The 13,797-nt window shown below is 32.5% G+C and overlaps 1 protein-coding gene across 1 annotated transcript in view; it reads right to left on the bottom strand.

Annotated features, from left to right (window-relative positions):
- ZC2HC1A (zinc finger C2HC-type containing 1A) overlaps nt 1-13,797 on the bottom strand; it is a 65,610-nt gene that overhangs the window by 12,165 nt on the left and 39,648 nt on the right. Inside the window, exons 6-7 of the mRNA XM_061171736.1 lie at nt 11,357-11,456; nt 10,618-10,717 (exon numbers count right to left, since the gene is read on the bottom strand). Coding sequence (XP_061027719.1) covers nt 10,618-10,717; nt 11,357-11,456 — 200 coding nt within the window. The remainder of the gene's footprint in view (nt 1-10,617; nt 10,718-11,356; nt 11,457-13,797) is intronic.

The following is a 13,797-nucleotide window of genomic DNA, read 5'->3' as shown; positions in this document are numbered from 1 at the left end:
GTCTGCCAGGCCAGTACACAGAGGGGAGTGTGCTTGGCAGTGTCATAACCTTTTCCCTGTTTTATGTGGAATTTGTAACCATCTAACAAAAAGACTGAGGATCCCTGGATTGAATGTTTTCTAAGATTTCTTTTTTTTCCAGCTTTTTTATAATAATTTATCGTCTGCTTAACTAAAAGATAATCTAACAATGTTATATATGATGTAATATTCCCCATATTCTTCTTTAAAAAATGTTACTCCTAAAAAAGAGCTTCATAAAAATAACAATTATTGAAGGTGACTCCTATTTCAACCCCCTAAAAATTAAAATTTAATGGAATAAAATGAAAGCTCTAAAAACAGATTTAGGACAATAGAAATGTTCATCAAAAATCAAAGTGTGATAAATCCTAGAAGAGTATTTAGTACTTCTTGGCTTAAAAATGATTAAAATAAAAAAAATTTTAAGTATAGGAATGTACAAATTTACAGTATTCCATTATATAAAGCCTTTAAGGAAATATCTGAAAAAGATTAATCAAACTGAGTTACAAATACTTACTTGTAAATGGGTAATAACTCATGTCTTTTGATGGCACTGTCTGATTTTGTATCACTGTCATGCAACCTTTGCACATGTCTTCCAGTTCGAAGTGGAGGGCCTAACTTGTCCATCTTACTATTAAAATATATAAAGGTGTACCCATAAGGAGAATGCTACTGTTTGTTTCTTTATATTAAAAAAAATTTTTTTTAAGACATTATTCTGGTTCATCAGAAATCCAACCCCCAAGCTCTTAATTATCTGCCAGGGTAAGGACTAATGTCAAAAAAGAATCCTCAGACAGTTCATACAATGTCCATTATTAGATATGAATATTCTGACTATGCAGGCCACCCTGCCAGTTTTGATAAACATCCTAACAAATCCCATACTTATACACAGCAGGGCAATGGAATCAATAAAAAAAAACTTAAGAAGGATTTGTTTCAAATAAAATTCGTGAAGCCAGAGATGAACTGAAAGTTGTTAGTCTGGTAAATAAAGACAGATTTGACGTTTGTTCTTGTGGAGCTCACAAATAGTCTAATTTTCCCCTTCCTTGAATCATAGACCCTTTCTCTGTTTTCTTCTTTATTATTTTATTTTATGATTTCCCCTACCTTTAAAAATTCCAAATATAAAATAATGAATCAAATAATGTATTTTTATCTTTATCCCTATCTGACTTTCTAACAAAGAATGACTATTTCTAAAATTTATCCAGAGAAATGTAAAACATGATCCTATGAAAATGTGGATGGCAATTCTAAAAATCACATGTAAAAATGTTAAGTGGCCATGCCATCTGAAGCTTACTAATTTTTTTTTTTAACCAGAAGTATAAAGGATTTCCAGCTAGTGAATAACAGAAAAACTACAGGTTTGCAAAGAACTCATTGTTTTACATCAACCAAATTATATTATCACCAACCAATATCCATTCATAGTAGGGAGCAGGGAAAATTAAATTAGGAAACTAGAACTATCTTAAATGACTACTGAATGACACATCACTGCTTGATAACTTAAAAAGTATACTTTATTTTAAAGGGATTTTTTTTTTTTTTTTTTTACTCATTTAAACCCTGAGCACCTACTATGTATCAGGCACTGTGCTAAATTCTGGGGATATTGTGGCAAATAAGACAGACCTGATGCTTTGTTCTTACTAAGGAGTTTAGTGTCTAAAAAGGATTTGTTCATTCCTCTAGATAATAAGGGTCTCTAAGGAAGGACACATTTTGTCTACTTTCTGTTCCTTCAGTATCCTATACATAGCAGGCATTTTGTTGTAAAAGGTGATATTAATATTTTGCTGGTGGTGATACTTAAATTAGGTGTTTACATCATATTCCTAAAAACATTTTAAAGAATTTTTTAGATGCCTCCATTAAATATATGTATATATATCAAAATTTCTAAAATTTCCGAGACATTAGTCTCAGAACATTAATTCTGAGACTCATGTCTCAGAATATTAATTTTATGGGCTTTATTTGTGAGAGATTACTGGAAAATTCACGTATTTAGAATTTTAATTAAGAAATCAGATTTTTCTTTAAATTACTTAATAACAATCAAAACATTATTGTTCCAAACAGTGTTTATCTCACAAAAGGCATCTGTGGATTTGGAAAAAGAAATAAAAGATCTTTCTTCCTCAGAAAAAAGTTATTTCAAATAAAATTTAAAAATTTAGAAACATTTTAAAAATGGATACCTCTAACATGATAAGAACTATTAAAATCTTATGATAAAACAAAGGAGATGAGTAAAATCTAATAAAAATCTAAAGGTAATTATCTAGTGGGAGTATTACATATTTTCCATATATGAAAAAACTGCATTTTCAGATTTTAAAAACATAATTAAAAGTCAGTTCCAATGATGATTTTACCGTACCACATACCTGTGTTATGAAATTCAACTCAATTGATATATCTACCTATGTATATGTATGTGTGTGTTCAAATGTTACTTAGGCTAAATGTCAGTGTATGTTGTATTAAGCTCAAATCACTTAAACTTATGTTCCAGTAAAATGTGCTGTTATGCTATGTTATTATCAAGGTCTAACCGTACAAAAATAAAATTTAAAAATTTCATAATGTAATCAAGATTATATGATACATAAATTTATACATAATGTATTTTCTATAATTTTTAATAAATATAATTTTATATAAATGAATTTATATATTTAAGTGTTTTTACATATAAATTTTGCTTACATATATATTTTAAATACCATGAAATAATAGTCAATGTTGGGGTAATTAAATAAATTTTAAAATTATCCTGGGACCTAATTAAACTTAAAGGGCTTTTGCACAGCAAAAGAAACCATCAACAAAACAAAAAGACAACCAACTGAACGGCAGAAAATATTTGCAAGTAATACGACCCTTAAGGGGTTAATATCCAAAATATAAACGGCTCATACAACTCAACATCAAAAAAACAAACAAAAGACCTGAATAGACATTTTTCCAAAGACGACCTACAGATGGCCAACAGGCACATGAAAAGATGCTCATTGTTAATGATCAGAGAAATGCAAATCAAAACCACAATGAGCTATCAAAACTTACACCTGTCAGAAAGGCTACCATCAAAATGACTGCAAATAACAAATGTTGGTGAGGATGTGGAAAAAAGGAAACCCTTGTACACTATTGGTGAAAATGTAAACTGGTGCAGCTATTGTGGAAAACGGTAAGGAGGTTTCTCAAAAAACTAAAAATAGAACTACCATATGGCCCAGTAATTCCACTCCTGGGTACAGATCCAAAAAACGACTAATTCAAAAGGATACATGCACCCAATATTCATAGTGGCATTATTTACAATTGCCAAGATATGGAAGCAACCTAAGTGTCCATCAACAGATGAATGGATAAAGAAGATGTGATATATACATATATATGTACATATATACACACACACACATATGTATTGAATACACATACACACACACACACACACACACACACACACACACACACACACACACACACACACACACACGGAATACTATACAGCCTTAAAAAGAAATGAAATATTGCCATTTGCAACAACATGGGTGGACTTGGAGGGTATTATTATGCTAAGTGAACATAAGTCAGAGAGAGAAAGACAAATACTGTATGGTATCACTTATATGTGGAATATAAAAAATAAAATAAACTAGTGAATATAACAAAAAAGAAACAGACTCACAGATATAGAGAACAAGCTAGTGGTTACCAGTGTGGAGATGGAAGGAGGGAGGGACAGTTTGGGGCAAGAGATTAAGAGGTTCAAACTACCATGTATAAAATAAACAGGCTACAAGGATATACTGAACAACACAAGGAATATAGCCAATGTTTTGTAAGAACTATAAATGGATTATAACCTTAAAAATTGTGAATCACTATGTTGTATACCTGAAATATAATATTGTACATCAACCATACTTCAATAAAAAATTTAAAAGGTAAAATTATCAGTTTATGAAAGAAGACCTTTCAAATACTTAAATCGTTCCCTAAACTGACTTGGATCCAGACCATTTACCATCTTCATATTTATTTTAGTGAACAAGAACACTTCTTTGCTCATGTCTCCTTTTCTATTAAACCCCTTCTTTTCTGTCCCTATACCTTCAGTAGCACTAAAGATAAGTCAAAGCAGTAACAAGATAAAGGGATATTTGAAAAGAAACTGAAATCTTTGCAAAAGTAGTGACATATTTTCAAAAGGAATTTAAAGTTTTAAACCCAACTGATTGCTTTTTGGTCAAAGTTTCTTCTCTATGTCTTTCTTGGTCTTGCACACCATCAGTAAGTGACTTACGAAAGTGAATAAAACAAGTAAAGGAACCAGGAGTTCCCTATTACATGTTTTGGCCTGCCCTCAGGGGCCTTAGGTGTTTCAAGTTATGAAAAAAAAAAAATCACCTTTGTTGATTTTAATACTGAATTTATACATCTATCTACAACGGGGGTTACTTTGATAATAAATTTTGAAAAAGTACAATGAGAAATCTACTTTGTAATGTATTTTTACATTATTTACAAAGTTTGAGAAATTTCAATTTGATAGTAATAATTATGGACTATCAATATCAATGTTTTTAGAGTGCCTCTATGCTATTTTTCTTTTAAAGGGTCCAATTCAGTAATGACTGACACACCCAAGGTCTGAAAGAAATTAAGGCAGGAATAAACAAATCCATTCAGCAGTAAAAGAAGTCTTGCTACTGCTAAGGAAAAAAAGGAAGGTATTTTGAAGCCAAGCAAGCACATCTACACAGTGTAAATTTGGTGCAGAATAAGCAATTCTACACATAACGTAGAATCCCATACGAAATTCAAGGATATGTCCTTAAACTGGCACCTAGATTTGGTCAGAATCAACATGAAAGTGTATTTTTTTTTTTTTTTTTAAGATTTAAACTGAAGCCCTCTTTTTTTTTTTTTTTTTAATTGATTGATTGATTGATTGATTGATTGCTATGTTGGGTCTTCGTTTCTGTGCTAGGGCTTTCTCCAGTTGTGGCAAGCAGGGGCCACTCTCCATCGCGGTGCGCGGGCCTCTCACTATCGTGGCCTCTCTCGTTGCGGAGCACAGGCTCCAGACGCGCAGGCTCAGTAGTTGTGGCTCACGGGCCTAGTTGCTCTGCGGCATGTGGGATCCTCCCAGACCAGGGCTCGAACCCGCGTCCCCTGCATCGGCAGGCAGATTCTCAACCACTGCGCCACCAGGGAAGCCCGAAAGTGTATTTTTAATCCCTTATTGTTCTTTCAATTCAACCACAGAAATGTGTTTGAATGGATTAATAAAAGTTTTTTTTTAAAAAAACCCTTTGGTTCACGGGAACACTAATCTTTGGCCTAACTTCCTAGATATTCCACATGACTTAAAAACAGTTCCATCCTTGGGAATAAATGAAGAATCCTTAAAACCCATACCTTCAAATTATAAATATCTAATTCCTATGATAACTCGCTCATTCAGAAAAAAAGGGAGTGGCAAACTTTTCCTGTAAAAAGCCAGACAGTAAATATTTTAGGCTTTGTAAGCCACACCATCTCTGTCACACTCAACTTGGTCACTGTAGCATGAATGCAGCCACAGACAATATATAAACAATTGGGTGTGGCCATGTTCCAATAAAAACAATTGTTGGGCAGGATTTGGCCCTAGGGCCATAGTTCAAAAAGATCACCTGTTCCAAAATATCAAAATTCCATACATGAGAGCATGCCAGTATTTTAAGATTTTGAAAGTCTAAATGAAAGGCAGATTTCAATGAGGATCTTTAAAATTTTACTATAAAGAGTTATGATAAATATCACTAGATTATCCTGTATTCCTAGACAAAAACACTTAACTTTTTGTCAAGCTAATACATTTCTATAGATGATAAACTCTTCAATTTTGACCTAAACTTTTTAAAAGGACTATCTCTAGTTGCATGTAACTGCTATGATATGATTAGTATATCTAGAAAGGAACAATACTTTGGCAGGCTTTCCAAATATTCATAGCTGAATGAGCATTTAAAAAAATATTTGGCAACAGTATCAATCTATTTCTAATTTGAGACGAACTTTAACCTAGGGAAGGTCCTTGTTTATTGTTGATACCATTAGAATGAACCCTTAGAAAATAAGCCACTCAGTCCTGTACGACTGTAACAAAGCAGAATAGATAAAATTAAAAAATGATGTCTCAAATAATTTGGGGAAAAAATTTATCAAGTGGTATTTTGTATCTTTGTAGACATCTATAGCTCTGATACTTTGAGGCACTCAAAGTTTTGAAATCTGTCATAAAATTAATGACAAATTAATTTCAATCCTAAACTCATCAATCCTATACAGATAATGTAGTATCTCAATTCCATAGCAAAGTGAGCTTCCCTAGTCCAACAGCCTAAATCATTGTTATCCACAAAAGAAGCCAAACTCTGAAATTCTAGGTTGTGGCAATTCTAGATCAATAATAAAAGACAGAGAAATTCAGAAAACTCTAAATAATGATCCACACAAACCACACACATCAAAAGATTGGCTTATAAGAAAAGCCTGCTTCCACTCATACAAAAATATACTTAAAAACTAGATATTTATTTCTCACTTTTGTTAATATAAAGTATGAGAAACCAATTTCTTTTTTTTTAATTAAAAAATGCTCCTTACATGCATTCTGTTTCTCTAGTTTTACCACATTTTACCACATTACATTATATCTCCAAAGTAAACTCCTGTTTTTCAGAGTAACTGAACAGAAGTAAATCTTTGAAATCTGATACTTTAGCTATTGAAAATTATCAGCTGAAGTATTCAGTTAAGCTAGTAATTAACCATTAAGAAAACACAATTCTCAAGGCATGACTATGTAAACTCTCTGACACAATTCAAGTGTGGCAATATTTATTTAAAAGCTCTGTGTTTCATCATACGTCTAAAATCTCTAGGAGTAAAGAAAATCATCTTTTAGCTAAGAAAAAAATTTTCTATCAGGGGTATGTTTTGCTTAAATAAAAATTCTGTTTAAATCAGTCAACCCACAGGTTGTCTAGAATTATCAAACATATAAGAATTTTTCCAAGTAAAAAGATAAACTTTTCTGTGGTATGACTCCAATATATGCTAAACATTACAGACCACTGATATGTATGATTAAAGCTGACCACAATAAAGATTATATATACCAGGCTCTAAATAATCAAGCCACTGAAACGACTCATTTTACTAATCTCAGAAGATGCTCAACTGCTTGAACATCACAGCTAGTCAGATGTCTTAATTCTATCTTTACTCAATCCTGAATTATCTATGTCAATAAAAGTAATTATTGTCATACAAACCTCTAGTAATTTTCTTACCACTACCAGACCATGATTCTGTGATGGGTCAAAAAATTGACAAATGAGGAATTTATTGATTCACTATTTTTTTCATATATTCACCAAAAATTCGTGTGCCTATATGCCAAGCATTATACTATTTACATTTTGTAGTTATATCTGTAAGCAAAGCAGACACAGGGCTTTGCTATCACAGAGTTTATAATCTAGTAAGGGAAAGAGACAAATCATTACCTCAGTAATCTAAAAAAAATAACCAGCTGTGCCACTAAATAGTCGTGAAGGATTCTATTCAATATAGTAATACACTAATGTTCCAGTTAATACAGTAATATATTGGTCAGAAGCACACATCACCACTCTCCTTCCAGTAGTTGGAAACAACGCCTTTAACACATAAGGATCATATATAAAATTGGGATTTAAACAGTTATGTTTGATAGTTTAATATAATATGGGACCACCAGAAATTTTAAATCTTTATAGCGTTGTAGCAGTGCATAACATAAAATTCTTGTGCCTAAAGCCTTTGCTTGTTAGTAAAAACATTTTCTCCTAAAGATCAATAAATGTTGGTCAGATATTCTTAGATCAGTTGTCAAGGTGTAAGCAGAGTCACAGAAAGTTGTCAGAGCGAGACAGAGAAAAGAGCTATGCACAAAGTCATATAGGTATTTAGGGGCAAAGTAGGATCTAGAAGCCTAGCTTTCTAATCCAAAGTCAGTAACCCTTTTCATTTTACCAGCCAGCTTCACATGTCCTCTTTTAAAAACACAGTGTCATCGGATGAATGGATAAAGAAGATGTGGCACATATATACAATGGAATATTACTCAGCCATAAAAAGAAACGAAATTGAGTTATTTGTAGTGAGGTGGATGGAGTTAGAGTCTGTCATACAGAGTGAAGTAAGTCAGAAAGAGAAAAACAAATACAGTACGCTAACACATATATATGGAATCTAAGGGAAAAAAATAAAAATAAAAGGTCATGAAGAACCTAGTGGCAAGACGGGAATAAAGACACAGACCTACTAGAGAATGGACTTGAGGATATGGGGAGGGGGAGGGGTAAGATGTGACAGGGTGAGAGAGTGGCATGGACATATATACACTACCAAATGTAAAACAGATAGCTAGTGGGAAGCAGCCGCATAGCACAGGGAGATCAGCTCGGTGCTTTGTGACCACCTAGAGGGGTGGGATAGGGAGGGTGGGATAGGGAGGGAGGGAGGGAGGGAGACGCAAGAGGGAAGAGATATGGGAACATATGTATATGTATAACTGATTCACTTTGTTATAAAGCAGAAACTAACACACCACTGTAAAGCAATTATACTCCAATAAAGATGTTAAAAAATAAAAAATAAATAAATAAATAAATAAAAACACAGTGTCAGTACAACTTAATAGTGTCAACTCTTAAAATTACCAGTATGATAGGAAAGGTACTAAAAAAATACCAGCCTTTAATTCATAATCAACTAAATGAAACTACTGTTTGTAAAGTTAAAACATATTGCTATGTCTATACTTTAAATATCCAGTGGGTCAACTCAGCAGAGAAGCAAAACAAACAAACAAACAAAATCCATCAGTTTTTTTTAGCACTGGAAGATGAGAACTTTTTACTTTTCAACCACCTGTTCTACTGATAGCCTGTCTCTTAAGGATAGCCTGTCTCTTCTTTCTGGAAGCACAACAAAGAGGAAAGACATTTAACTAATCAGATCTTGTTCTTTTTCTACAATAATTACATTAAACTCTTTTTAGGTCTTACACTTTCTATGTAGTCCAAATTAGGAAACAAAAGGCAGTTAGTCTCTATTGATAGATACCATCATATATATTTCCTACATAAAAAACAAAGTGAGAACCTAGATCTGAAAATAATGTATGCTATGTATCCTAAATCAACTTTATCAGTATCTGTAAAGATAAAGAATAAGGCCGCATTCTAATAATCATATGGCAATTCCTTAATTTTCTAGTTTATCAAAATGGAAAGTGAGTTTCTACTGGAATAGAAAGACTTCTATTAAAAACTCTAGTGTTATCAACAAATTTTCCCAGATTAAAATAATTTTTGAAACCTTAATTATGCTACTTTATTAAAAGCCATGTATATAAAACCATAGAAAGATAAAAAGTATTTTAAAATTATTAAATTTTTATAGCTTCTATCAAAGTATACATGGAGTTTGTATCCTACTTACTTCTCCTATAATCGCAGGATCATCTTTTTAAAATTTATATATGTTTTATGATTGTATAATATCCTTTTGTAGATTTTCACAATTTGCTATTCAAACAAAGCTAGACATTTAGGTGATTTTATTTTTTTTTATTTTATAATAAAAACATGAAAAGAGGGCTTCCCTGGTGGCGCAGTGGTTAGGAATCCGCCTGCCAATGCAGGGGACACGGGTTCGTGCCCCGGTCCGGGAAGATCCCACATGCCGCGGAGCGGCTAGGTCCGTGAGCCACACCTACTGAGCCTGTGCGTCTGGAGCCTGTGCTCCTCAACGGGAGAGGCCGCAACAGTGAGAGGCCCGCGCACCGCGATGAAGAGTTGCCCCCGCTCACCGCAATTGGAGAAAGCCCTTGCACAGAAACGAAGACCCAACACAGCCAAAAATAAAAATATATAAATAAATTAATTAAAAAAAAAAAAGTAAAGATTGATGAGATAAAACTAAAGAAGTAAAGTTAGAATTTAAAAAAAAAAAAAACATGAAAAGAGACTAATGTTTACTGCCAAAGAGACTCCAATTTGTATCCTGCTTCCAACTCTTAACAGCTGTGTAGCTTTGAATGAATTACTCTGCTTCTCTGATCCTCTCATTCTATGGCAGTGGGTAGTTTTAATAAAAATAATGTAAAATGTCTAGCACAGTGCCTGATACATGCTTAAAAAATAATGATTATAAAAATCTACCATATTTGAAGTGATTTCCTTAGACTAGATTCCCAGAAATAAAATTATTCAAATGAAGATATGAATGTTTTTAAGACTCTTGATAAATGCCACCAGATTTTCTTCCTAACTGGTTATACTAATTTAGATTCTCAATAGCAGTGTGTGAGCTCCTGACGAGCGATATGTTAAAAGACAAACTTAGAAATTAAGATTAATGAAAAAGCCAATCACCTAAACAAAATAAAACCTTAGTATCGTGTGTGTATATATATATGTATGTATCACTAATAAATTAAATTCAATGTAGACTTACCCTACATGAGGGACTGCTATCCCTTTATGGGAGGGAGACAAGGTCTGAAGTTTGTTTCCCAAAGAGCTGCTAACTGAAGACACTTTACCTGAAGGAACACCTTATAATAAAAAAGGGTATTAGTTTTAATGACAGTCTGAAAAACAAAAATCACATAAAACAGAGCATCTGACAAGGAAAACAATGCTTTAGTGGCAATAAATCTTTGTGGCAAAAGAACAAAATGAGTTATCAAATAAGAAAAAAAAATTAAATAAAATTTCCAGGGAACAACATATGCATCTTTCATTTATAATTTCTGTATTTCTTTCTTACAATTTATATACAAATAAAGATACACTTCAGTAATCAATATTTTCTTCAAACCATTAAATATTTGTCTATTAAGGATAATTGTCAAGTTCAGAGAGGGATAGGTAGAAACGAGGGGAAAAACACTGTGGTCAAAGAATCAAGAAAAGAACTTGGTTGACTATTCTCAAGAGATGATATATCACAACAACACTGAGGGTAGACATATAGCTAAAAAAAAAAAAAAGGACTATAAAATATCTAAAGTAGAAGCTACTGGAAGTTACTTTATTTCTAACCCAAAATAATTACTTATCCTCCACATCTCGTCCTAATTATAAATCTACTTTGAATAATCCAGAACAGAATACTATATTCATTTCCTTCTGTACCAACACTGTTAAAAAAAAAAAAAAAAAAAATCAAGTTATTTTATGGATCTCATTACCTACAACAGTTTTGCTAGTGCCACTTGGTTGTGGTAATCGTGAAGATCCTGATGAGGTGGTTCCAGGAGAATTTGACTTTTTAAGTGCAGGAGGCTTATACTAAAATAATGAAAATAAAATATTTGATCAACATCACTCTTTGATTATGGATTGTAAACCAGTGTTTCAAAAGCATACATTACCTTAAATGAGCAATCTTTTTATTAGTTACTGAATTATCCAAATTTAGAAAGTGTAGGTTAAAATATATCACCTCACAGAGAGGTTTCCCAAAATATGTTTCTTCTCAAAACTGGAGTACTAAAAGTTTGGCTCAGATGTTGTACTGCTAAAATAAACTAAGAGCAACTTTTCCCAGTTCAAAGAAAACAAAATGGATGAAATGGAAAAATATTTCCTCAATGTTAAGATTTTAAATGCCAACCATAGTAACAGAAAAACTTCGAAACGTCCAATGATGCTCACTCAGTGGTGTAGCTTTAAAGGTCAAGATTTTTACATGTTCCTAGGTATGGTTTTATATTTCATATATATAATCCAGTCATATTTCTTACTGATAAAAATTCATAAGAGTACCTATCAGTCTGAACAAGTTTTACAATAGCTGCTTAATGGATTATTGCCCTAATGTGGAGAGAAAGAGCTAATTCTGGCTTTATTAACCTCACCAGACCATGTTAGATGAATGGAATGTGGGCTGAGAAAGATAGGGTATTTTAGCTTATCTCGTTTATTCTCATTTTTTCTCTATTCTCTAGAGATATCACCATTAATTTTATTTTACTGTCTCTTACTTGAGCCAAATTTTGCTCTGTTACTGAATTTAAAAGAATCTTATTGAACACCCACTCCAATATAAAGAAGTGAATTTGCCCAGGGTTACACCCCAACTTAACAACAAAATAGGAATTAAGACTCACGCCACCTTAGTTCTAGCCCTATACTCCAACTATAAGGTGATTACTGTGCTTGCATGTATGTGTACTTGAGCCCAATGCATTATTTAGATTGCTTTGGACTTAATGAGAAAAATTGGTTTTAAACCTAATTTTCAAAAATCAAATCATATTTATAACTTATAACCAGTATAAAATTTAAGATGTGCTAACTAATGAAAACTGCTAAGCACAAATTTTGAAGTCAAATATTATCTGTCTTCAAAATTCAGTATTTGACCTTTTACAAAAACAAATCTTGGTAAAATGGTCTCTCTCTCTCTCTCTCTCTCTCTCACTATAATCTATAATCTATAATCCTCCTATAGATAATGATTTTAAAAAGAGGATTTAAAAAAAGGATTTTAAGAGATTGGAAATCATCCACACACACACACAAATAACATGGACATTTGGCAGAATAATGCCAGAAACTGCAATTTCTTAAGCACTTGGCAACTAGAAAGCCTTCGATAACTGTCTGTCAAATGAACAAATGACTAGGAGACTTTGGAGATGAGCCATATAAATATACTGTTTCTTTGAAAACCTAAGGGGTATTTCTGGTTAGTGTCAGTCTCTCCTACTAAAATACCAATGCTAATGAAGACATTAGGCAAGATTTTAAAACTAACAATATGGAAAAAAAGACCTAACAAAGACTTGTCAAAATATTAGAGGCATGTCTACTAAAAATAGGGTCAATAAAATTGGATTAAGAAACAGGAATGGTGACCCACTCATATTGTGCTAATTACCAAAAACAGAGCAAAATGATTAGCATGAATAAAAGATACCGGTATAGCATATTACACATTGAGAGGTCAAATTTTAGGCAGGAAGGGCCCTGGCAGCATTATATACCGGTACTAGAAATTTTTATTCACATATTAGGAATTACTATTATTAACTTAATGGCTTACAAACAGAAAAAGGAAGAATATTCCTTTCAAAAGGTGCTTTGCTTTTCCCCTCCGTAGAGACCTCCTACTATTTTACTCAATTTTTTGGTCAGATCTTCTGAGATGACCAGAACCTAGCGCAACTTTATCTATCTCCTATAATATTTCCTATTACTTTCAACCCAAACTAGTCAGGTTAGTTTCCTTACTGAATCCTCATACTACTCTGAATGCCTCTTGTTTAAAACATATTCACCTGTCTCTCAGTAACTTGCTGTTCCCCTGACCTAGATAATATGACTCCTTCCTTACTGACCTGTATTTTAGCTATTCTACAACATCAAGATGAAATTCTACTGGTAGGCTTTCAGGATGACTCTAGCTAGCAAAAATTTTGTATAAATTTACTTTAATGATCAAAAGAACAAACTCTGATTTTATAGTTACACTCAATACATATTTCATTCATCATATAAGTATTTGTTAGGTGATTATTTCATGTGTTTTTATACAGATCACAAATCTAATAAATTTTGTTAGTAAAATATTTGTATTTACGAAGACTTTTTATTGAAATTGGAAAAAGCTTAAAGAACGTGGAGG

This window comes from Eubalaena glacialis, chromosome 17 (assembly GCF_028564815.1).
Source record: "Eubalaena glacialis isolate mEubGla1 chromosome 17, mEubGla1.1.hap2.+ XY, whole genome shotgun sequence".
Classification (NCBI taxonomy): Eukaryota; Metazoa; Chordata; class Mammalia; order Artiodactyla; family Balaenidae; genus Eubalaena; species Eubalaena glacialis.
Note: the sequence above shows the minus strand (reverse complement) of the source record. Positions and strands in the feature narration are given on the sequence as shown.